Genomic DNA, 24,663 nt, shown 5'->3' with positions numbered 1-24,663 from the left:
AGCTCTTGTTGATCGGAACCTCAATGTAGCACCTCCAATGTTGCATGCCCACAATTTCAATTCAACACGATACACATTTGTTTTGGTATTATTTTTATAACCTCCAAATGAATCACAACAGACAGAAAGAAAATTAATGCTTAAAGTGATTGATGAAAAACACTGCATAATCCCCTCTTCCTTGGCTGCAGATAATATTGCAGTCAACCATTCATTAGGACCGAATTTAGTAAGATTGTTTTTAAATCAGGATCAACATGCGATAGAATCAGCATTCTATTTGAGGCAGTTACTGCGTCAGACTCTTTATTAGCAAACTGTTTTAGGATTTGCTTACACATAGCAAATATTAAGGGGTGCTATTTAATGTGATGACCTTCAGATGTCCAGAATGGGGACTCTTCGGAGATGCCTCTTATCTTTTTCCGCAATTTTCCGCATTGACCTCTAGAAATCATTTATTTTCACACATACTCAATGCGTGTTAACCAAAAGCGCTAAATTATGATCACAATCAGAGGGGCAGATTCAATCGTAGTTTCATTTTATTCAGCAAGCTATTTTTTTGTGCAATTACTTGTTTAGTTCAAGGTTAACAACATGGCTGCAAAGAGGATGGTTTCTTGAAACAAGCAGGTACGCACGCACACATGTAAACGAACACGTAGGCACACGTACATGTAGACACATTTATCCGCAGAGGAAAAGCGCATCAGTGGCAGCATGCTCAACTGTGTCAGTAGGACAAACATACAACATGTAAAACAGCATTGTACAGTACATAACAGCCTGAAAATCCCCCAGCCCCCGCCAACTGCATAATTTTTTAAAATTAGTTCTGCAACTACTTCTTCTGGGTTTTATAGAAATATTAAATTTCACAATACTGCAATAATTTTGTATTAAATACCAATGATTAATAATGACAAATTCCAATAACAATAAGCGACTCATATCCACCATATCACAACCTATATCACTCATATTGTATCACACGCAACACTCGCCACGGCATACAGTAAACCCTAAATGCCGTCCACTCACCCCGTCCCAGCATTCAGGCATGATTCCACAGTAAATGTTCTCTGTGTCTAAAGAAAAGAAGGAAGGTGTAGACAGGTAGACGAGCAGCCAGGCCTCTCCTGTTTTACAGGACTTGTGTCTGATGAACACCCGCTGGAAAATGAGAAGACTGGATGATAGATGCTGCACACTGCTGCAGTGTCTTTGTCTGCTTGGAAGCTACCCGCATCCAGACTTTTAAGTTGATGCCCTCCCCCCTCGGCTCCCATTCGTCTCACACTCTATAGGAAACAATAGCATGGGGGTGGTGTAGGCAGGCAAGCACTGGCTCAGAACTCTGCGTCTGCCTCTCTATCTCACAATCTGTCACACAATTGGCTACCATGATTGTCAGTCTTTTAGGCATCCTTTTGCATCAGCACCACTGCCACAGGCGCAAATGTCCTGATTTCCCTGCAAGCGCAAGGCTCGCTGCGCGTTTGCCAATTTGGTAGAACGATCTGGCACAACCTGGGCGTTCTTCACCCTCATTGTAGCGGCTCCCTTTGGCCTTGAGAAAACAAAAAAACCCGAACATAAATAAATTGTATTTCTTAGATAATTTTTTAGTCATATAAAATATTATCATTATTACTTTATTTTGTTGCGCAGTTATCTTGAAGTTTGAGTTGCTGCCATCTAATTTTAAAAGAGCTATTTTTAATTTATAATTTGTCAATGAAAATATACGTCACATCAACGTCATCAGCCTTCGCCTTTACCTGCTGGCGGCTTTTGTAGTGTGCGAACCCTGCAATAGCCTAACCATGAAATAATCCCAAAAAATAAAAGTTTTGTAAGAAAATAGAGAGTTTAATTCAGCGTGGACATATTTATTTGCCTTCCTCGCCAATGACCCTGTCTTACCTTTGTGCTTGCTATGTGGTGAGAAAATATCGAACAACAAAACATGTAACGTTGAAAGACATTTTTAAAACAACCACTCTGCCTTCGCTGAAAAATACCCAACCAAAGATGAACGAAAGAGAGCAATTTCGGAATTGCTACGAAAAGCTAAAGAGAGCAAACTATCTTTCAAGAAGTGGATTACCTCTCTACAGTCAACTCGCACTGCAAGTTTTGTGACAGCTCTGGAGATCGTAAAGAGGGGAAAGCCATTCACAGATGGAGAATATATGAAAGAATCGTTCATAATAACATCAGAGCATCTATTCTCCGACTTTATAAACAACCAGGAAATTGTTCAGAAAATTAGAGAAAGACCGTCAAGAACAGGACCATTAAAATGGCAGAAAACATCACCAGAAAGCAAACTGAGGACATCAATTTAGCTCAAGCATGGTCAATTGCCTGTGATGAGTCAAGTGACGTAAACGATGTTGAGCAGACGGCACTATTATGCAGATATGTCAACTCTGATGGGCCGCAGGAAGAACTGATTGAACTCATACCGCTAAAGAGCCAAACACAGGGGCAGGACATTTGTGAAGCTGTTGTGAGTTGTCTAGAAGCGAAAGGAATAAAGACCACTTACCTGGCTTCAGTGTCTACTGATGGGGCACCCAGTATGAGAGGAGCACAGAAGGGCATTGTGAATTTACTTCAAAAGTCACTGGATCGGGAGGTAATGACGTTTCACTGCAACCTACACCAAGAAGCACTGTGCGCACAAACATTCCCCCCTGAATGTGTGGAAGTTAGGAACCTCGTTATCAAGATAGTAAACAAAATAATTGTGAACGGGTTAAGCCACTGTCAGTTTTGTTCATTGTTAGAAGAAGTCAACAAGGCATATTCAGATCTCCTGCTGTACAACAGGGGAGAGGTGCTGAAATGCTTCGTTACCTGTCTGGAGCATGTAAAAACCTTCTTGGAAAGAAAAGGCCTCAGCTATCCTGAACTGGAAGACTTCGATTGGCTGGGAAAGTTTTACGTCATGGTAGATATGACAAGTCACTTGAACATGCTGAATAAAAATGTCCAAAGAACGGGAAGCCCTGCAGATGCTGGAGGATATTTTGGCGTTTGAGCGCAAGATGACAGTGTTTGCAAGAGATGCACAAAAAGGTACACTCTTTCACTTCCCCTCCCTAAGAGAGTTCAAAGAAGCGAACAATCGAATAAATTGTGATTATTTGTACCGTGCCATCAATTCAATGCAAGCTACATTTGGAGAAAGATTCAGTGATTTCAGAAAGGAGAAACCTACTCTTTCTTTCCCTGTCACACCGCTGGACATCGACCCATCCCTTCCACAGTTGCATTCACCGGAGTAAGTCAGCCTGATCTAGAAATTGAACTGGCTGACATAGTGGATAAAGATTTGTGGGTAAATAAGTTCAAATCACTGACAGCGGAACTTGAAGAAATCGCCCGTCAGAAGGCTATTCTCGCTAAAGAGCACAAATGGAGTGATATGGAAAAATTCCCACACCCCGACAAACTTGTTTTTGTTCCAGACATGTATATTAACATTAAAAAGAATGCATTTGGAGTACTGTCCATCTTTGGCTCAACATACTTATGTGAGCAAGTTTTCTCAAGCATCAACTTCATAAAGTCCAAACACCGCTCCCGCCTCACAGATGAGAGCCTACAGTCCTGTGTAAAGATTAAAGTCACATCTTACAGCCCCAACATAGGAAAGATCTGCAGCGAACCTCAGACACAGAAGTCACATTAAACAGGCAAGAACAATAGCATTTAAAAAGCCCCCCCCCCCCAAAAAACAAACATTTATTTCAGACTTCGATCAGATGATGTAGGTTTTTTTGTATGTTCAGGTGCCTAGTTGATTGCAGGCTGAGAAAAAAACCCTGAGAGGACCAGAAAACACTGACATGGACTTGTCAAAGACGCTCCTAATTTTATATTTATTTTTAAAGCTGCTAAGCTGCAGCTAAATGTTTTATTTATATTAAAGTGGGGTAGTTTTTATTTTACTTTTACACAAATATAGGAAGCATTTAAATAGGCCTACAGTTCACAGTTTAATTTATTTCAAAGTACGGCAACAAATGCACGCTGCACTTCTCTTGTTATATTCAGTGGTTGTAACAGGTAAAATAAATAAAAGATGAAAACTTCTAAAAGTTCACAAGCTTTGTTATTTTTTGCAGCTCCCGACTATTTTTTATTTATTTTTTTGGTAGAAGAGGGGGCAAAATGGCTCTTTTGATAATAAAAGTTGCAGACCTCTGGTCTAAACTTATGCCTGCTAAAACCACATAAATCCAGCATATTAAGTAGACCACTGGTCTAGAAGTCAACTGAGATAGGCGCCAGCACACCTGCGACCCTAGTGACGAAAATGGACAATGGATGGATGGATATTATTATATTTTTCAAATCACCTCACTGGCCAGCATAGCAATGGGAGGGCAGGGGGCGGCACACAAATGATCAGTGGTGGGGATAGACACACGAGGTCAGCGGACATATTAAAGTCACCAGCGATTATCACCAGCTCATTCTATATTTAATAAGGGTACCCGCTCACCAGAGGCGTTGCTAGGCATAAAGCTCTACTGAGGCACAGGCCATCTACCGTGTATCCCCTTCCTCTCTCTCTCTCTGTCACACACAGCGAGTCGCCTGGGAGCGTAAACGGAACTGTTGCACCATTCTGTGCAGTCTTGACTTGTCAATTACAACGTACAGCTGTTGCAGTGGAGAAGATCCGGTCATTTTTCCAAAATAAAACATGTGACACGCGAAAACGCAATCATCCATCCATCCATCCAATTTCTTACCGCTTATCCCCACTAGGGTCGTGGGCTGCTGGAGCCTACGGCCATTCCTTCTATGCGACTTGGTAACAAATGCCTCATGGACCAGTACCGGTCCGCGGACCGGGGGTTGGTGACCACTGCTATAGATGTTTATAATTTACAAGTACATAGCTATCCCATCACATTTCAATTGTACAGCCAGCGCCATAACCTCTGTCCTGCATCCTTCCCTTATGTCCCTGTCCTGTCCAGTCCTGTCCTATCTTGTCCTGTCCTTCCCTCACAGGGTGCAGCACGACTGCCCCATACAAAACTCGATTCTGATGTGTCATTGTACTAGGTGTATAATGATTTACTTTCCTCATCTTGTTTATAGATAGTGTCTTTTGTTGTCTTCTTTACCTATATTATTTAGTTATCTCTTCACTCTATCTCCTTTTTGTTGTTTCTGTCACTCCCCTTTAAAAACTTGTAATTCTCAATAAATATCCATCAGAATACATAGAAACCACAGTGGTAGTTTAAGAAGTCCACTGTGACACAGTACAACGGCATAAATGGGGTACAGATCCTCCTTTCTGCTTGATATAACAGCCGAACAGGAGGAAAACATTTTTTTTAAAAAACAATTTTATCACAATCTATTCCATTACCTTAAAATGCATATGCATATTTAAGACAATTCTAACCGCTACTTTTCTATATTTACTCTACGACCCGTACTGAATTCCCCCAGGAAACCAGAAGGATTGAAATGATACAAGAAATTTTATAGAATGTACCACAGATGGCAGGACTGCAAAAGATTAAGAGATCAAGACTACAATAGCAGTATACCTTCCAATCGCCTACTGGCATCAGTTGTTCACAGCTCTCCTGCAGAGAGACAGAGAAAGAGGAAGAAAAAACACTCAGTAATGGTGGAACATGTTTTTCTTTCAAACTGAGACACATCACATATTAAAAATCGTCATGACATGGGTCATCACAAGCTGTGCATATTTATCTCAAAACACTTGATCCGTCTATGTTTAAACAATTACTGGATGGTTGGTTTTGTTCACAAACTATGTAAACCAAACATCTAGTCCGGCTTCAATAACGCTGGTCAGTTTCTACCTCACAAAATGCTGATAATGTCACAAGTGTGTCTGAATGTATTATAAAAGCTATGACATCCAACATTCTTTCGCTATTTATAATTTGTCATTTGCAATTGATAAGTAAAAGTGTGCTGGAATATAAAATGGGGGAGTAAAAATAACATTTAGTCATTTGGTAACAGTGCAGGGGGCGTCCTTCACAGCCAAAATACAATTAAATATTCAAAGGCACATACGAAGGGCAAGGTGGCTTCAAAATTCAGGCAAAATGGCCAAAATTTGAAAATGCCAGCCTCCAACACTTTTAGTTTTATGTCAGCAAAAAAATTTGAATGTGATATGTATTAACCTGATGACAAATGGAGTATTATGGTTCGCTATGGTGAAATCTGTGCCTGTTACAATCAAAAGTGCTGACAAATAACACATCATTTCACTAGTTCCAGTTTCAATAGTTATGGCTCACATTCCAACCTATGTTACTTCAGCACAGGCAATGAAGACCTCATTATTTTTCACATGACCTCATGAAGCTTACTGGACAAATGTCAGACTCAATGTGAGATTAGTTTTGTTTCGGGCTTACTCAAAATGTCCATCTTCTGTGCCCTACAATGGATTGACAAGGGTGTACCCCATCGCTTGGCCATCGCTTGGCCCTACCTAGGATAAGGTCCAGCTCAAAGACACTGATGAGAACAAGATTTTAGTAGAAAATATAATACCAGCAGAGCAGTGGTTGGACCACCAGGTGGCACTATTTTATTTTCAGTATTAGCCACCCTACAACTGTGACGAGTGTCTATATTTAATTCAGAGAAAGAACGTGTCCTATTCATGCTCCATATTACTATGACTGTTTTACCACAGTCATATGTATGTCTGCACTTTACATATTTGTTAATATTGTGGATGTTGAAGAGAAGAAGGGCGGCACGGGGGACGACTGGTTAGCGCATATGCCTCACAGTTCTGAGGAACGGGGTTAAAATCTGGCCTCACCGGAGTTTGCATCTTCTCTGTGCCTGTGTGGGTTTTCTCCGGGCACTCCGGTTTCCTCCCACATCCCAAAAACATGCATGGTAGGTTGATTAAGGACTCTAAATTACCCTTAGGTGTGAATGTGTGCGCGAATGGTTGATTGTTTGTATGTGCCCTGCGATTGGCTGGCGACCAGTTCAGGGTGTACCCCACCTCTCGCCGAAGTTAGCTGGGATAGGCTCCAGCACGCCCGCAACCCTTGTGAGGCTAAAGCGGTACAGAAAATGGATGGATGGATGGATGACGAGAAAAAGGTATGTTGAACAATGAGTCCCATTTAGCAACAGTTACAAATGTTTACCAAATTCCTGTAAATATTTTGTTTGCGCACAAACAGTAGCATAGTTACATACATTTGAGTACGAGATTGTGAAGGGATGTATGACTGCAGTTTGGGTCTGGATTTTTGTGAAGCTTTTTTTTTGTGAAGCTTGATAACCATTTTTTTCCTGACCAATAACAATTATAGACTTTACACCAATCTGATCGGTATCGGCCGATAATTAGCATTATTATTGCTGATCGGCTTTAATGTCGTAATTCGTCGATCAGATCAATGGCGCAAAAGACATTTACTCTGCATCGCCATCATGTAAAGTATATCCAAAGGCTAGTTTATTTTTAGCCTTGTCCCGTGTCATTTGTCTGATTACTGTAAATATCCGACAGTAAAGAAAGTTATTTTTTTTTAAAACACGTCGGTGGTGTGTGACAGACGACACGTAATGCGTGGATCAGACTACAAGAAGATTAGCAGTATACAGTACACAAGTATATACAGTAACTGAACAAGTCATTTAAATAGACACATTGCTCCATCTTGTGATGGAGATAAGTGATCGGTTATCTTTTTTTTTTTTTAAACTCGCTGATCGGTGATTGGCCCCAAAAGTCCTGAACGTGTAAAGCCTAAACAATTATTGCTTAAATACAGACCTTTTAAAAAAAAAAAAAAAAAAAAAAGATTGTACCTGATGAAAAGATTGGACCATAGGGACATGTTGTGGTAAGGTGTGACCGGTAATTTAAAACTCATTCATTCCCAGCCTTCCGAATTCACATGGATATTTGACTTCTAAAGCCGTCAATGACAGCGTTTTTAAGGTTGTAATCAGTCAGTTGAGTTGATTTCAAGATGTAAATGTTGGAAATTAGACATTGTCAAAACCACACTGAACATGCTAAGGAGAGAGCTGTCTCAGGAGATTTGAAGCTTTCCTGTGACTACAGACTAAATTAAAGTTTTAAGGTCCACTGAACTGTGGCCAGCCTCCGTCGCCGTGGCCGGTAGAGGAAAACTGAAGACAAATTAGAGCTGGCTAATAGGAATGGTAACAAAATAATCCAAAACAACTTTCAAAGCGATTAGAAGGGAACTCCACAGTCAAGGTACATCAGTGTCAGAAAAACACACCATTTAGCCTGTTCTTCTTTTTCTTTCGTCCTGTCCCGTTATCGATCTCCAGCATCCTCCTCTCGAACACCACCTGCCCTCACATCTTCTCTCACTACCTCTATCAACCTTCTCTTTGGTCTTCCTGTAGCCCTCTTGCCTGGCAGCTCCATCCTCATCACCCTTCTACCAACATACTCACAATCCCTCCTCTGGACATGTCCATCCATCCATCCATTTTCTGAGCCGCTTCTCCTCACTAGGATCGCGGGCGTGCTGGAGCCTATCCCAGCTATCATCGGGCAGGAGGCGGGGTACACCCTGAACTGGTTGCCAGCCAATCGCAGGGCATATACAAACAAACAACCATTCGCACTCACATTCACACCTACGGACAATTTAGAGTTTTCAATTAACCAAGCATGCATGTTTTTGGGATGTAGGAGGAAACCGGAGAGCCCGGAGAAAACCCACGCAGGCACAGGGAGAACATGCAAACTCCATACAGGCGGGGCCGGGGATTGAACCCCGGTCCTCAGAACTGTGAGGCTGACGCTCTAACCAGTCGTCCACCGTGCCGCCTCTGGACATGTCCAAATCATCAAAGTCTGCTCTCTCTAACTTTATCTCCAAAACATCTAACGTTGGCTGTCCCTCTGATGAGCTCATTTCTAATCCTATACAACCTGGTCACTCCAAGAGCGAACCTCAACATCTTCATTCCGCCACCTCCAGCTCTGTTTCCAGTTGTCTCTTCAGTGCCACTGTCTGTAATCCGTACATCATGGCTGGCCTCACCACCGTCTTGTAAATTTTGCCCTTCATCCAAGCAGAGACTCTTCTGTCAAATAAACCACCTGACACCTTCTTCTGTCCGTTTCAAACTGCTTGGACCAGTTTCTTGACTTCCTTACCACACTCACCATTGCTCTGGACTCTTGACCCCAAGTATTTAAAGTCCTCCACCCTCGCTATCTCTTCTCCCTGTAGCCTCACTCTTTGCCCTCCACCCCTCTCATTCATGCACATATATTCTGTCTTACTTTGGCTAATCTTCTTTCCTTTCCTTTCCAGTGCGTACCTCCATCTTTCTATATGTTCTTCCACCTACTCCCTGCTTTCACTGCAGATCACAATGTCATCTGCGAACATCTTGGTCCACGGGGACTCCAGTCAAACCTCATCTGTTGGCCTATCAATCACCACTGCAAACAGGAAGGGGCCCAAGCCTGATCCCTGATGCAGACCCACCTCCACCTGAAACTCCTCTAAAAGACCTACAGAACACCTCACCACTGTTCTACTCCCCTCATAGATGTCCTGTACTATTCTAACATACTTCTCTGCCACTCCAGACTTCCGAACACAGTACCACAGTTGCATTCTGGGTACCCTGTCATATATTATTTCTCAAGCTCTACAAAGACACAATATAGATCCTTCTGACCTTCTCTGTAGTTCTCCATTAACACCCTCAAAGCAAATAATGGATCTATGGTACGCTTCCTTGGCACAAAACTATACTGTCTGTATAGACTAACGTCTGTCCTGATTCTAGCCTCCACTACTCTTTCCCATAATTTCATTGTGTGGGTCATCAACTTTATTCATCTATAGTTCCCACAGCTCTGCACATAACCCTTGTTCTTAAAAATGGACACCAGCACACTTTTCCTCTATTCCTCACGCATCTTCTCACCTGCTAGAATTATGTTGAACAAGCTGGTCAAAAACTCCATAGCCACCTCTCCTTGATGCTTCCATACCTCAGTGACTAATCGACTATCAAAATAATCGTTTGTGGCAGCCCTACAACACAGTAAAACTGCACAGCTAAGTCCTAAGTTACACTTATGCAATAATCATCTTCTAAAGAATTTCATACTGGATCGGTCGTGGTCCGGGTTAACAGCGTCCGCCTCGGCACCGTTAACCTGCACGGCGTCGGTGGAAATTCAGCTACTGTGGGTCGAAGACAAAGGAGAGGTGGATAGCGGGGTCTTAGCCAGAAAAAGAAGAGGAAAGCACAGAGCCTAGAATTGAATATGGGAACTTTGAATGTTGGATCTATGACAGGAAAATCTCTGGAGTTGGTTGACATGATGATTAGGAGAAAGGTTGATATATCGTGGGTCCAGGTGGAAAGGCAGTAAGGCTAGAAGTTTAGGGGCAGGGTTTAAATTATTTTACCATGGAGTAGATGGGAAGAGAAATGGAGTCGGGGTTATTTTAAAAGAAGAGTTGGCTAAGAATGTCTTGGAGGTGAAAAGAGTATCAGATCGAGTGATGAGGCTGAAACTTGAAATTGTTGGTGTTATGTATAATGTGATTAGTGGGTATGCCCCACAGGCAGGATGTGCCCGGGAGGGGAAAGAGAAATTCTGGAAGGAGCTAGACGAAGTAGTTCTGAGCATCTCAGACAGAGAGAGAGTCGTGATTGGTGCAGTTTGTAATGGACATGTTGGTGAAGGAAACAGTGGTGATGAAGAAGTAATGGGTAAGTACGGCATCTAGGAAAGGAACTTGGAGGGAGAGATGATTGCAACAAGGATGGAAATGGCTGTAGTGAACACTTTTTTCCAGAAGAGGCAGGAACATTGTGTGAACTACAAGAGAGGAGGTAGAAGCACGCAGGTGGATTAGATCTTGTGCAGACGATGCCATCTGAAGGAGGTTACTGACTGTAAGGTAGTGGTAGGGGAGAGTGTGGCTAGACAGCGTAGGATGGTGGTGTGTAAGATGACTCTGGTGGTGGGGAGGAAGATTAAGAAGACAACGGCAGAGCAGAAAGCCATGTGGTGGAAGCTGAGGAAGGAAGAGTGTGGTGTGGCTTTTCGGGAAGAGGTGAGACAGATTCTCGGTGTACAGGAGGAGTTTCCACAAGACTGGACCATTACAGCCAAGGTGATCAGAGAGACAGGCGAGTACTTGGTGTATCTTCTGGCAGAAAAGGAGAGAAGGAGACTTGATCGTGGAACCTCACAGTAGAAGAAATACAAGGAAAGAGGTTAGCTAAGAAGAAGTGGGACACTGAGAGGAGAGGCGAAAGGAATACATTGAGATGTGATGTAGGGCAAAGGTAGAGGTGGCAAAGGCCAAACAAAAATGAGAGCAAAGAAAGAGTAGAAGAGGCAAGTACGGTGGACCAGTAAGTAGCAATGATTAGTAAGGGGAAAGTAAGAAAGGAAAATGGAAAGGCAGTTGGTCCTGATGACATTCCTGGGGAGGTCTGGAAACATCTAGGAGAGGTGGCTGTGGAGTATTTGACCAGGTTGTTCAACAGAAGTCTTCTTCTTTTCCTTGTCCCGTTAGGGGTCGCCACAGCACGTCATCCTTTTCCATGTAAGCCTATGTCCTGCATCCTCCTCTCGAACACCAACTGCCATCATGTCTTCCCTCACGACATCCATCAACCTTCTCTTTGGTCTTCCTCTAGCTCTCTTGCCTGGCAGCTTCGTCTTCATCATCCTTCTACCAATATACTCACTATTTGTCCTCTGGGTGTGTCCAAACCATCGAAGTCTGCTCTCTCTAACTTTGTCTCCAAAACATCGAACCTTGGCTGTCCCTCTGATGAGCTCATTTCTAATTTTATCCAACCTGGTCACTCCGAGAGCGAAACCTCAACATCTTAATTTTCGCCACCTCCAACTCTGCTTCCTGTTGTCTCTTCAGTGCCACTGTCTCTAAGCCGTACATCATGGCTGGCCTCACCACTGTTTTATAAACTTTGCCCTTCATCCGAGCAGAGACTCTTCTGTCACATAACACACCTGACACCTTCCTCCACCCGTTCCAACCTGCTTGGACCCGTTTCTTCACTTCCTGACCACAATCACCTTTGCTCTGGACGGTTGACCCCAAGTATTTATAGTCCTCCACCCTTGCTATCTCTTCTCCCTGGAGCCTCACTCTTCCCCCACCACCCCTCTCATTCATGCACATATATTCTGTCTTATTTCGGCTAATCTTCATTCCTCTTCTTTCCAGTGCATGCCTCTATCTTTCTACCTGTTCCTCCAGCTGCTCCCTGCTTTCACTGCAGATCACAATGTCATCTGCAAACATCATGGTCCACTTCTTCTTCGCTAACCTTTTTGCTTGTATGATTTCCTGTAATGTGGGGTTCCACCACTAAGTCTCCTTCTCTCCTTTCCTGCCAGAAGATACACCAAGTACTCTCCTGCCTGCCTCTCTGATCACCTTGGCTGCAGTGGTCCAGTCTTCTGGGAGCTCCTCCCGTCCACTGAGAGCCTGTCTCACCTCTTCCCGAAAAGCTACACAACACTCGTTCTGTCTCAGCTTCCACCACATGGTTCTCATCTCTGCCTTTGTCTTCGTAATCTTCCTCCCCACCACAAGAGTCATCTTACACACCACCATCCTATGCTGTCTAGCCACACTCTGCCCTACCACTACCTTACAGTTGGTAACCTCCTTCAAATTATATCGTCTGCACAAGATGTAATCCACCTGCGTGCTTCTACCTCCGCTCTTGTAGGTCACCCTATGTTCGTGCCTCTTTTGGAAAAAAGTGTTCACTACAGCCATTAGCATTCTTGTTGCAAGGTCTACCACCATCTGTCCCTCCAAGTTCCTTTCCTGGATGCCGTACTTACCCATCACTTCTTCATCACCCCTATTACCTTCACCAACATGTCCATTGGAATCTGCACCAATTACGACTCTCTCTCTCTGTCTGGGATGCTCAGAACTACTTCGTCTAGCTCCTTCCAGAATTTCTCGTTCACCTCCAGGTCACATCCTACCTGTGGGGCATAGCCACTAATCACATTACACATAACACCAACAATTTCAAGTTTCAGCCTCATCACTCGATCTGATACTCTTTTCACCTCCAAGAGATTCTTAGCCAACTCTTCTTTTAAAATAACCCCGACTCCATTTCTCTTCCCATCTACTCCATGGTAAAATAATTTAAACCCTGACCCTAAACTTCTAGCCCTACTGCCTTTCCACTTGGTCTCCTGGACACACATTATATCAACCGTTCTCCTAATCATCATGTCAACCAACTCCAGAGATTTTCCTGTCATTGTCCCAACATTTAAAGTCCCCACATTCAGTTCTAGGCTCTTTGCTTTCCTCTTCTCTTTCTGCCAAAGAACCCGCTTTCCACCTCTTCTTCTTCTTTGAGTTCGACCCACAGTAGCTGAATGTGGGTCGAAGTCAGGTTGACCTCACTAACACAGACTGAACAATATTTGAGAGAAATGGGCTTTTTGTGTGCACAGATTACTGTTGAAAATGCTGATGTAGAGCACATTATCGGTATTTGTTTGTCTACCATGTAGAAAGTCATGATGGGGAGGATAAGCTAGGCTTGAAACGAGACTCTCTCTCTCTCTCTCTCTCTCTCTCTCTCTCTCTTTCTCTCTCTCTCTCTCTCTCTCTCTCTCTCACATACAGTGCCACCAAAAAGTATTAGCACCCCTTCACTTTTCCCAAATTTTGCTGTTACAGACTTATTCTAAAGCTGATTTGAGTATAGTTTTCTTTTTTTTTTAAATCTACATAAAATATCCCATAATGACAAAGTAAAAATCTATTTTCACAGAGTTGTGCCAATTTCTTGAAAATCTGAATATTTAAACATAATAGGTACATAAGTATTCACACACTTGGCTTAATATTTTGTTGAAGCACCTTTGGCAGCAATCACAGCCTCAAGTCTTCTTGGGTATGTCTCTACGAGCTTGGCACACCTGTTTTGGGGCATTTTCTCCCATTCTTCTCTGCAGATCCTGTCAAGGTCAGACAGGTTCGATGGGCTTCGTCGGTGGGCAGCCATTATTTGGTCTTTCCAAAGATGTTCGATTGGATTCAAGTCTGGGCTCTGGCTGGGGCACTCGAGGATATTCACAGGCTGCTTCTGAAGCCACTCCTTTATTATCTTGGCTGTGTGCTTTCGGTCATTGTCGTGTTGGAAGGTGAATCGGCGCCCTAGCCTGAGTTCCAGAGTAGCCCTGGAGCAAGTTCTCTTGAAGATTTTTCCAATATTTACCAGCTGTCCTCTTACCGTCTATCCGGACTAGTCGCCCAGTTCCTGCAGCAGAAAAACAGCCCTGCAGCATAATGTTCCCACCACAATGCTTCACAGTACGGATGGTGTTAGCCAGGTGATGTGCAGTGTCTCTTCTTCTCCAAATATGATGTTTGCAATTCTGGACAAAAAGTTCTATTTTGGTTTCATCAGACAAGAGAATTTTGTTTTTGCAGGTCTGAGAATCCTTAAGGTGCCTTTTGGCCAACTCCAAGCGAGCTGCCATGTGCCTTTTAGTGAGAAGTTCCTTCCGTCTGGCCACTCTACCTAAAGGCCTGATTGGGGGAGTGCGTTAGCAATGGTTGACCCTCTAGATAGTTCTTCTATCTCCAAAAGGGAACACTGGAGCTCCGCCTTAGTGACCATAGGGTTCTTGTTCACCTCTCTGACCAAGGCCCTTCTTCCCGGGTTACTCAGCTTGGTCTGATGGCCAGACCTAGAAAAGGTCCCTGTGGTTCCAAACGTCTTCCATTTCCTAATAATTGAGACCACAGTGCTTTTCGAGACCTTCAGTGCTGCTGAAAATCTTTTGTATCCTTCCCCGAATTTGTGCCTTGACATTATCTGGCCTCTGAGGTCTGCAGACAATTCCTCAGACTTCATTGCTTGGTTTCTTCTCTGATATGCATTGCCAACTATGAGACCTTATGTATACAGTTGTGTGCCATTCCAAATTATGTTCATCAACTGAATTTACCACAGGTGGACTCCATTCAAGAGCTTAGCCCACCTGAGCTTAGGTTTGAGTGTCATAGAAAAGGATGTGAATACTTACGTACCTATTATTTTTGAATGTTGACATTTTTTACAAATGTACACAAAGGTCTAAAAATATGTTTTTACGTTGTCATTATGGGACATTTGATGTAGATTTTTTTTAAAGAAAATTATATGTCATGGTACGAAGTTGGATGTGAGTTGGATTGGACCCAAGAGCAGACTGAGGCGGAGGGAGTAGACTTAGAATGGTTTATTGCAGGTTGGCTCAGGTTAAGGATATCCAAGGCCAGGTGGTGGGCCGTCAGGAACAAGGAGCGAGCAGGAAGAAGGAATGTGGCCATGTGGTGTGACTTGGCCGTGTGGCTGGAGCAGACAGCAAGGCGGTGAAGGCACAGAAGGAACACTGGAGACGGGAGAGAACAAAATCGGGTGAGTACAGATGTGGCTCGTCGGACAATTACTTGCATACCACAGAAACCTGGAGGTACGAGCATCGTCCAGTGAGTCACAGACAAGTGGCAATACTCAGGCGAAGGTTTGCTGGACTTGGCAGGCTTAAATGCAAGCAGTGATCAGGCTGCTTGAAGACAGGTGCGCTGCACAGGTGATGCTGATTTCTGGGGAGAAAGAGGGGGAGCGGGAGAGATAAAGGCACAAGGTGCCACCCAAGCTCCAAAAGAGGAACTGCAGGGCATGAATCATGACAGCACCCCCCTCTCAACGGACACCTCCAGGCATCCCACCAGGTTTCCCATCGTGAGCAGCATCGAAGTCCCTAATAAGGGAGTCGTCCAAAATAAACTTGAGCGAAATCTATGATTGTTCTTCCGGGCCATATCCCTCCCAGTCCACCAAGAATTGAAAACCTCTACCCTAGGGCCGCACATCCAGGATGCGCGCCACCGTAAAGGCAGGATGGTCATTGATCACAAGGGGGGGTGGAGGGGGTACGGTCGGAGGACTAAGGGTACTGGGGGAGACCGGCTTAAGCAGAGACACATGGAATGTTGGATGGATTTTGAGGGATTGGGGGAGTTTTAATTTAACCGAGGTGGGATTAATGAGTTTGGTGATAGAGAATGGACCTATGTAGGGAGGAGTGAGTTTACGGTGTTCCGTTTGGAGTGGTTGGTCATGGGAGGAGAGCCAAACCATCTGACCCACCTTGTATTCCAGAGAAGGAGTTCGATGAAGATCCGCCAGCCACCTATTTTTCTCCGACGACTGAGTTAAAGCAGCTCTGACGTCTTCCCTCACAGACTGGAACAGTCGAAGATGCTCCCTCACTGCAGGATCTGCTACTGTATGCTCCTGATCTTTGAACAATGGAGGTTGGAAACCATAGCATGCCAGAAAGGGAGTCATACCTGTGGCGTAGCTGGTGAGGGAGTTGTGGGCATATCCCACCCATGGGAGGAAGGTGCACCAGGAGGCGGGATGGCGAGCAGTGACGCAACGAAGAGTGGATTGCAGGTTTGGATTTGCGCTCTCTGTCTGGCCCTTGGTTTGGGGGTGGTAGCCAGAAGACAAACTGGCTGATGCATCAACTACCTTGCAGAACTCTTTCCAGATCTGGGATGAGAACTGAGGACCCCGGTCCGATACAGTGTCAACAGGGCTGCCATGAAGTCTGAACACGTGGAGGACAAGAAGCTTTGCAGTCTCAGACGCACAGGGCAATTTGGGAAGAGGAGACTCACACTTGGAGAACCGGTCACTAATGGTGAGGATGACGGGTTTACCTTCAGATGGGGGTAGGCTGGTGACGAAGTCCAGGGAGATGTGGGACCAAGAACAGCTCGTAATGGGAAAGGGGTGCAGCAGACCAGCTGGGTATTGATGCCTTGCCTCGGGTGCAGACGGAGCAGGCTAGGACAAACTCTCGGGTGTCTTTGACTAAGCTGGGCCACCCTAAGTGTTGCTGGATGAAATGGATAGTGCGGGTGATGCCGGGATGACAGGTGAGCTCGGCGTTGTGGCCCCACTGGAGGACGTCAGAGCGTGTGGAATCGGGTACAAACAGTGGGTTAGGAGGTCCTGTCTTGGGATCCGGGTGTATCTTCTGAGCCTCTTTAACTACCTGTTCGATCTTCCAAATGGCTGCTTCCACGAAGAATGAGGAAGGGAGGATGGATTCTGGTTCTGTTGGACTGGAGGGGGGTGCGTCCATATGGGAGAAGGCATCAGGCTTGCCATTGTGCTAACCAGGGCGGAAGGAGAGAAATTGAACCGACTGAGAAATAAAGCCCAGCGAGTTTGGCGGGGATTATGCCGCTTGGCGGAACAGAGATAACCCAGATTCTTGTGTCCATTCTCAGTCCATATTATAAAGGTTGTAACGGTCCCCTCCAAACAGTATCTCCACTTTTCCAGGGCCCAAACGATGGGTAGCAGCTCACGGTTCCCGACGTCATAATTCAGCTCAGATGTAGACAGGCGACGGGAGAAAAAAGGCACAGGGGTGAAGTTTTTGGGAGACTGGGTCCCGCTGGGAGAGGACGGCTTCCGCCCCCGTGTCAGAGGTGTCAACCTCCACCACAAACTGAAGGGAGGGCTCAGGGTGTCGCAGGATGGGAACACTGGTGAACAGTTCATTGAGGCTTGCGATGCGGCAGGGGTCCAATGGAAAGGGGACATGGTGGAGGTGAGGGGTACGGCAACCTTGTTGTAGTCACGGATAAAACGTTGATAGAGGTTTGCGAAACCTAGGAAACGTTGAAGCTCCTTGCGGGTGGAGGGAATGGGCCAGTTGACGACTGCTTGAATCTTTGCTGGGTCCAGTTGTTACTGTCCTTTGGCAATGATGTATCCCAAGAATTGAACGGAGGAGAGCTGGAATTCGCATTTTTCAGGTTTCACGAAAAGGCGGTTCTCAAGAAGGCTTTGGAGGACTTGACGGACATGCCGGCGATGTTCTTCGGGGGAGCGGGAAAGATGAGTATGTCGTCTCGATCGACGAAAACTAACCGGTTCAGCATGTAACGAAGGAAGTCATTGATGAAGGTTTGAAAAATGGCGGGGCGTTTTCTAATCCAAACGGCATGACCAGGTATTCGAAGTGTCCAAGGCAGTTATTGAAAGCCGTTTTCCATTCATCCCCCTCTCTAATGCGGATTAGATGATATGCATTGCGTAGATCCTATTTCGTGAAAACCTGGGCGTCGCAGAGGGGTTCAAAAGAGGGTTCAATAAGGGGCAGTGGGGCTTTGTTTTTTACCGTGATGTCATTGAGGCCTCGGAAATCAGTGCAGGCGCGGAGAGTGGTATCTTTCTTTTCCACGAAAAAGAATCCCGCCCCCATGGGAGACGAAGACGGGTCTAGGAGCAAGGGATTCATGGATATAATTTTCCATTGCCTTTTTTTCGGGACGGGATTAAAGTGGGGGCTGGAGGGAAGAAGGGCTCCCATCAAGAGGTCAATGGCGCAATCATAGGGGTGGGGGGGGGGGGAAGAGCAAAGGCTAGGTCCTTGCTGAACACAGGGGATAGATCGTGATAATCTTCTGGGACCTGGGAGAGATCGATGGGTGTTACTGGTGGCTGAGGTGTGCTGGAGGATGGGATGGCTGAAAGGAGACAGTGGGAATGACAGAAGTGACTCCAACCAGTGATTGACAGGTGGGTCCAATCTATGGCAGGGTTGTGTTGTTTTAGCCAAAGGATGCCGAGGACAAGTGGCGTCTCTCGGGAAGGGATGACAAATAACTGGAGTGTTTCACTGTGATTCCAGAAATTAGCATGTTGAATGTTGCAGTTTGGTGGGTGACAGGGGAGATGAGTCGCCCGTCCAGAGCTGTAACCTTCTTAGGGGATGGGAGGGGCTCGAGGGGAAGCTAGAGCTGACACGCCAAGCCCTTATGGATGAAATTATCATCAGCGCCAGAGTCATTAAGGGTAGAGACTGGTGAGTTGCGAACGGGACCAAGAAAGCATGCGGGAAACAGTCATAGCAATAAAGTGACCAGGCTGTCCATAATAGATAGTGCCGCTTCACTCAGAGGTAATGTGTCGTTCCTGGGGGTCTAACCGGGTCATGCCTTGTTGCATTGGCTCCTCTGGTCCAATGGGGGGTGAATAGGAGGGGGCAGGGGATTCAGTGTGCGGCGAAGTCGTGGGAGGCGCAGCCCCTGTGGGGGGGTGAAACTATGTCTCATAGTTACCCGCTCACGAGCTCTCTGACAGAGGCGGTTGTCAAGTTTTGCAACTAATGAAAATTAAATTCTCGTCCCTGGTCGCAAGCTCATCTTTAAGTTGTTCGGATAACCCCTTAAAGAAAATTCCCCTTAGCGCTGCGTCGTCGTCCCCGCATTCACTACCGAGTATCCGGAAATCAATTGAGTAGGATGCCACGGAACTCGAACATTGGGTGATAGCTATGAGGCGCCGAGTGGCTTCTCTACCCTTAACGGGGTGATCGAAAACTTTCTTGAGTTCGGACATTAATGAGTCTATTGAGGTGAGTACCGGTGAGGAATTATACCAAAGCGCAGTGGACCATTTGGCAGCTCTACTGCGCAGGAGGTTGATAATGTATGAGACCTTAGATCTGTCGGTTCGATAGCTTAGCGGTTGTAAGTCGAATATTAGACTGCAGTTAAGCAAAAATTGCTTATATGAACTGAGGTTCCCCGAGTAAGGTTCGGGAGGAGGAACATGTGGCTCTTTATACGGGAGAAGTGGTTGAGCGGAGGCTGTGGGCTCTGGAGGAATACTCACATACGACAGCAGGGATACTTCTTGTGTAAGGACATTTAACGAGTCCATGATCTCACGGAGGGTTTTGTCCTGTCTGCTTGTATGAGCGCCTTGGTGGGCAAGCGCTGTCCTCAATGCTTCAGTAGTCACTGGGTCCGTCATGGCCTGAGTATTCTGTCACGGTACGAAGTCGGATGTGAGTTGGTTTGGACTCAAGAGCAGACTGAGGCGTAGGGAATAGATTTAGAATGGTTTATTGCAGGGCAGGTGGGCTCAGGGTGAGGATATCCAAGGCGAGGTGGTGGGCCATCGGGAACAAGGAGTGAGCACGAAGCGGGAACGTGGGAAGGTGGTGTGACTTGGCGGCGTGGCTGGAGCAGACAACAAGGTGGGGAAGGCACGGAAGGAACACTGGAGACGGTAGAGAACAAAATCGGGTGAGTACAGATGCGGGTCGTCGGATAATTATTCGCATACCACATAAACCTGGAAGTACAAGCGTTGGCCAGTGACTCACAGACAAGTGTCACTACTCAGGCGAAGGTTTGCTGGACTTGGCAGGCTCAAATGCAGGCAGTAATCAGGGCTGCTTGAAAACAGGTGCGCTGTACAGGTGATGGTGATTGCTGGGGAGAAAGAGGGGGAGAGAGAGAGACAAGGTGCAAGGCGCCACCCGAGCTCCAAAAGAGGAACTCCAAGGCATGAATCATGACACTATACTCAAATCAGCTTTAGAATAAGTCTGTAACATAGCAAAATGTGGAAAACGTGAAGAGGTGTGACTGATTTCTGGTGGCACTATATGGTGGCACTATATGTGTGTTCACAGCTAGTTGAGAAAAGGCAAGTTTGCTTCATTTGTCATTTGTAATTAATGTATATGTTAGCATTTACAGTGTACCATCATTTTTATTTTCATACCTCTCACACCCCATTGGTCTATGAATGTTTTCTTCAATCCTACCCATCCATCCATTTCAACACCGCTTATCCTGGTTAGGGTCGCGGGGCGCTGTAGCCTATCCCAGCTGACTTCGGGCGAAAGGCGGACTACACCCTGAACTGGTCGCCAGTCAGTCACAGGGAACATATAGACACGGACAACCATTCACACTCACATTCACACCGTCACTGAGTGGGAACTGATCCCACGCTGCCCGCACCAAAGTCAGGCGAGTGCACCACTACACCATCAGTGACTTTCAATCCTACCTACTATCTCAAATTCTACCTCATTAGAAACAGCATATGTTGACATTAGCAATGTCTCAGGCATTTAATTTACCCCTTACATTTCTGTTGAGTTTTTTTTAACTGAATTGGTCGCATATGCATCATACAGTCACAGATAAACCTTAACCTTCATTTGATGAGGAACACTGCCAAGCTTATATGTTTACTACAACTTTCTGAAAAATATGCATTGAATGTATTTGGGTGTAAGAGAAATGTAGAATTTGTGCCGTGTATTTTTTCTTAAATGAATATTGTGTACCGGTGCTTTATTTTGTGTTTTTGCTTGTTATGATTGTTACCGGAAGGGTCCCGCTCGTCCGATGGCGGGTCTGGCGGAGCCAGTGCCGTGCGATGACATGCCAACGATGAGTAGGACGACTGTGGGAAGCGGGGTTGTTAAAGGGCTTCAGGCTCGAAGGGCATGGCTGCCCTCCTGATGCCTCTTCTCCTTTCTCCTGCTGTGTTTTAAAACAACATGCAAACACAAAACATTCATTATTGCTTCATATACAAATTGTACATTATTTTCATATGGATATTATTTATAATTGTATATTATAAAACTACAAATTGGTGAGTTACATGAATGGTGAATTGAATCGATGTTTCCCTTTGTAATTGGAAGGGAAATAGTTTGCGAAAGGAAAAATTACACTGGCGCTGTGTTTCGGCTTTTTTTGAGCCAGCTTCACTGTCGCTGAACAGTAAAATGGGTCAGGCACTCACAACACACAAAATCAATGAGACTGTCGATAACCTGTTTCTTTCTGGTTTATGTGCATTACATTAGGATTGTTATATTCAGTGGTGTGACAAAATCATTTGGTTTTCCATAAGTAATCTAATTCTATTTATGTTATTATTTATTTATTGTCATTTTGTAGAATTGTCTGCTATCCACACTGTGAAATCACTGTAGTTGTTTCTGTGTAGTCATACAAAGTGGGTACGGAAAGTATTCAGACCGCCTTAAAATGTTCACTCTTTTTTATATTGCAGCCATTTACTAAGATTTGCCTTTTTTTTTTCCACATCAATGTACACACAGCACCCCATATTGACAGAAAAAAAAACTGAATTGTTGAAATTTTTGCTGATTTATTAAAAAAGAAAATTCAGTAAAGTATTCAGACCCTTTGCTTAGTAATTAGTAGATTATTATTTTTTTGTCCTGTTCGGCCGTTAGGTCAAACAGAATGGGGGAGGGAAAAAAAGAAAAAATGTCGAAGCAGCCTTTTGAGCTAATACAGCCATGAGTCTTTTGGGGAATGATACAACAGGTTTTTCACACCTGGATTTGGGGATCATCTGCCATTCCTCCTTGCAGATCCTCTCCAGTTCTGTCAGGTTGGATGGTGAAGGTTGGTGGGCAGTCATTATTCAGGTCTTTCCAGAGAGGCTCAATTGGTTTTAAGTCAGGGCTCTGTCTGGGCCATTCAAAAACAGTCACGGAGTTGTTCTGAAGCCATCCATCCATCCATCCATTTTCTTAGCCGCTTCTCCTCACTAGGGTCGCGGGCGTGCTGGAGCCTATCCCAGCTATCATCGAGCAGGAGGCAGGGTACACCCTGAACTGGTTGCCAGCCAATCGCAGGGCACATACAAACAAACAACAATTCACACTCACATTCACACCTACGGGCAATTTAGAGTCTACCATGCATGTTTTGGGGATGTGGGAGGAAACCGGAGCGCCCGGAGAAAACCCACGCAGGCACGGGGAGAACATGCAAACTCCACACAGGCAGGGCCGAGGATTGAACCCCGGTCCTCAGAACTGTGAGGCAGACGCTCTAACCAGTCATTCACCGTGCCGCGTTCTGAAGCCACTCCTTTGTTATTTTAGCTGTGTGCTTAGGGTCATTGTCTTTATTGAAGGTAAACCTTCGGCCCAGTCTGAGGTTCTGAGCACTCTGGAAAAGGTTTCCGTCCAGGATATCCCTGTACTTGGCCACATTCATCTTTTCTTTGATTGAAACCAGTCTCCCTGTCCCTGTAGCTGAAAAACACACCCACAGCATGATGCTGCCACCACCATGCGTCACTGTTGGGACTGTATTGGACAGGTGATGAGCAGTGCCTCGTTTTCTCCACACATGCCACTGAGAACTTTTTGGCCTTAATTCTATCTTGGTCTCATCAGACCAGAGAATCTTATTTCTCACCATCTTGGAGTCCTTCAGGTGTTTTTTAGCAAACCCCATGCAGGCTTTCATGTGTCTTGCACTGAGGAGAGGCTCCCGTTGGACCACTCTGGCATAAAACCCCGACTGGTGGAAGACTGCAGTGAAGGTTGACTTTCTAGAACTTTCTCCCATCTCCCGACTCCATCTCTGGAGCTCAGCCACAGTGATCACTGGGTTCTTCTGTACCTCTCTCACCAAGGCTCTTCTCCCCCAATTGCTCAGTTTGGCCGGACGGCCAGCTCTAGGAAGCGTACAGTCAGGGCTGCTGTTTCAGCACCCTGAGTCCAACCCGTGTGTGTGTGTGTGTCATGGGTGCTTTGCAGGGTTGACGTGTTGGAGTCTAGCAGCTGCACCTAGTCATCCTAATTACACCTGACTGCTCTTAAGACGCTGTGGGACTCCAACTCGTCACCAGACTATCAACGCTCTATATCGAGTTCGTAGCCTAGCCACCTTGCCTATCTTTTTGCTTCCTGAACACCTAGTGAGTTACCTCTACCTGATTCTTGTGTTTTGTCCCCAGTCTGCCATCTGCCCTTGCTCCCTGCAAACCAGTGCTCATCTCTTGCGGCCCACCGACAACCCTGCCAGACTGGTCCTCGTTGGAACACTGCCAATCCCGGATTTAGTTCTCTGAGTTCCTTTGTTCACTTCCAAGCTGCAATAAACCTTTATTCACCTCCCTGTCCTATCTACATCTGGATCCAACTTACAACCTGAATCCTGACAGCATAGTCTGGCTTGTCATGGACCCAGCGGAGACGGATCCCATGCTTTTGGAGCAACACGACCAAGCCCTCACCCTGCTGATTCAAAAGGTACGTGACTTCTCACAAGCACTCACATCCCTCCAAAATCAATTTGCCTCACTCCAAACTTGCGAACAGCCGCCTACTGCAGCATCCACCGCTCCCACTGCCCCCGTCACCCACATAATGGGTGAACCGTATGTACTTGCACCAGCCCCTTACAACGGCAATCTAGGGTCTTGTCGCACCTTTTTGGTCCAGTGTTCACTTGTGTTCGAACACATGTCCGAAATGATTTTGTTGGTACACAAACCTCTTCACAGAAACTGATATAGGATGTGACAGTGTCCGTATATTCATCCAGGCTGCCAGCTGAATTTTCAAAGACACTCCAGTCTGTGCAGTCTAAACAGCTTTGAAGTTCCATCTTTGCTTCATTGGTCCACTTTTTGACTGTTTTCACTGTAGGCTTCGCACATTTAAGTTCTTGCTTGTACGTCGGTATTAAGTGAATTAAGCAGTGATCAGACGAGCCCAGGGCTGCACGAGGTATAGCACGGTATGCGGTTTTTACCGTAGTGTAGCAGTGGTCTAAAGTATTATTTTCCCTGGTAGGACAGTCGATGTGCTGCTTGTATTTAGGGAGTTCGTGGTTGAGTTTAGCTTTGTTAAAGTCCCCGAGAATAATGAGGGGTGAGTCCGGGTGTTTTTTTTCAATTTCG

The 24,663-nt window shown here is 45.3% G+C and overlaps 1 protein-coding gene across 6 annotated transcripts in view; it reads right to left on the bottom strand.

Moving 5' to 3' along the window:
• ndrg4 (NDRG family member 4) overlaps nt 1-24,663 on the bottom strand; it is an 86,117-nt gene that overhangs the window by 17,192 nt on the left and 44,262 nt on the right. For 4 of the 6 annotated variants that reach the window (XM_061677313.1, XM_061677314.1, XM_061677315.1 and 1 more), the window contains exons 3-4: nt 21,306-21,464; nt 5,592-5,630 (exon numbers count right to left, since the gene is read on the bottom strand). In XM_061677313.1, coding sequence (XP_061533297.1) covers nt 5,592-5,630; nt 21,306-21,464 — 198 coding nt within the window. Of the gene's footprint in view, nt 1-1,044; nt 1,305-5,591; nt 5,631-21,305; nt 21,465-24,663 lie in introns of those variants that run through there. The other 2 variants (XM_061677317.1, XM_061677318.1) reach the window with 2 other exon arrangements.

Source organism: Phycodurus eques, chromosome 5 (assembly GCF_024500275.1).
Source record: "Phycodurus eques isolate BA_2022a chromosome 5, UOR_Pequ_1.1, whole genome shotgun sequence".
NCBI lineage: Eukaryota > Metazoa > Chordata > Actinopteri > Syngnathiformes > Syngnathidae > Phycodurus > Phycodurus eques.
Note: the sequence above shows the minus strand (reverse complement) of the source record. Positions and strands in the feature narration are given on the sequence as shown.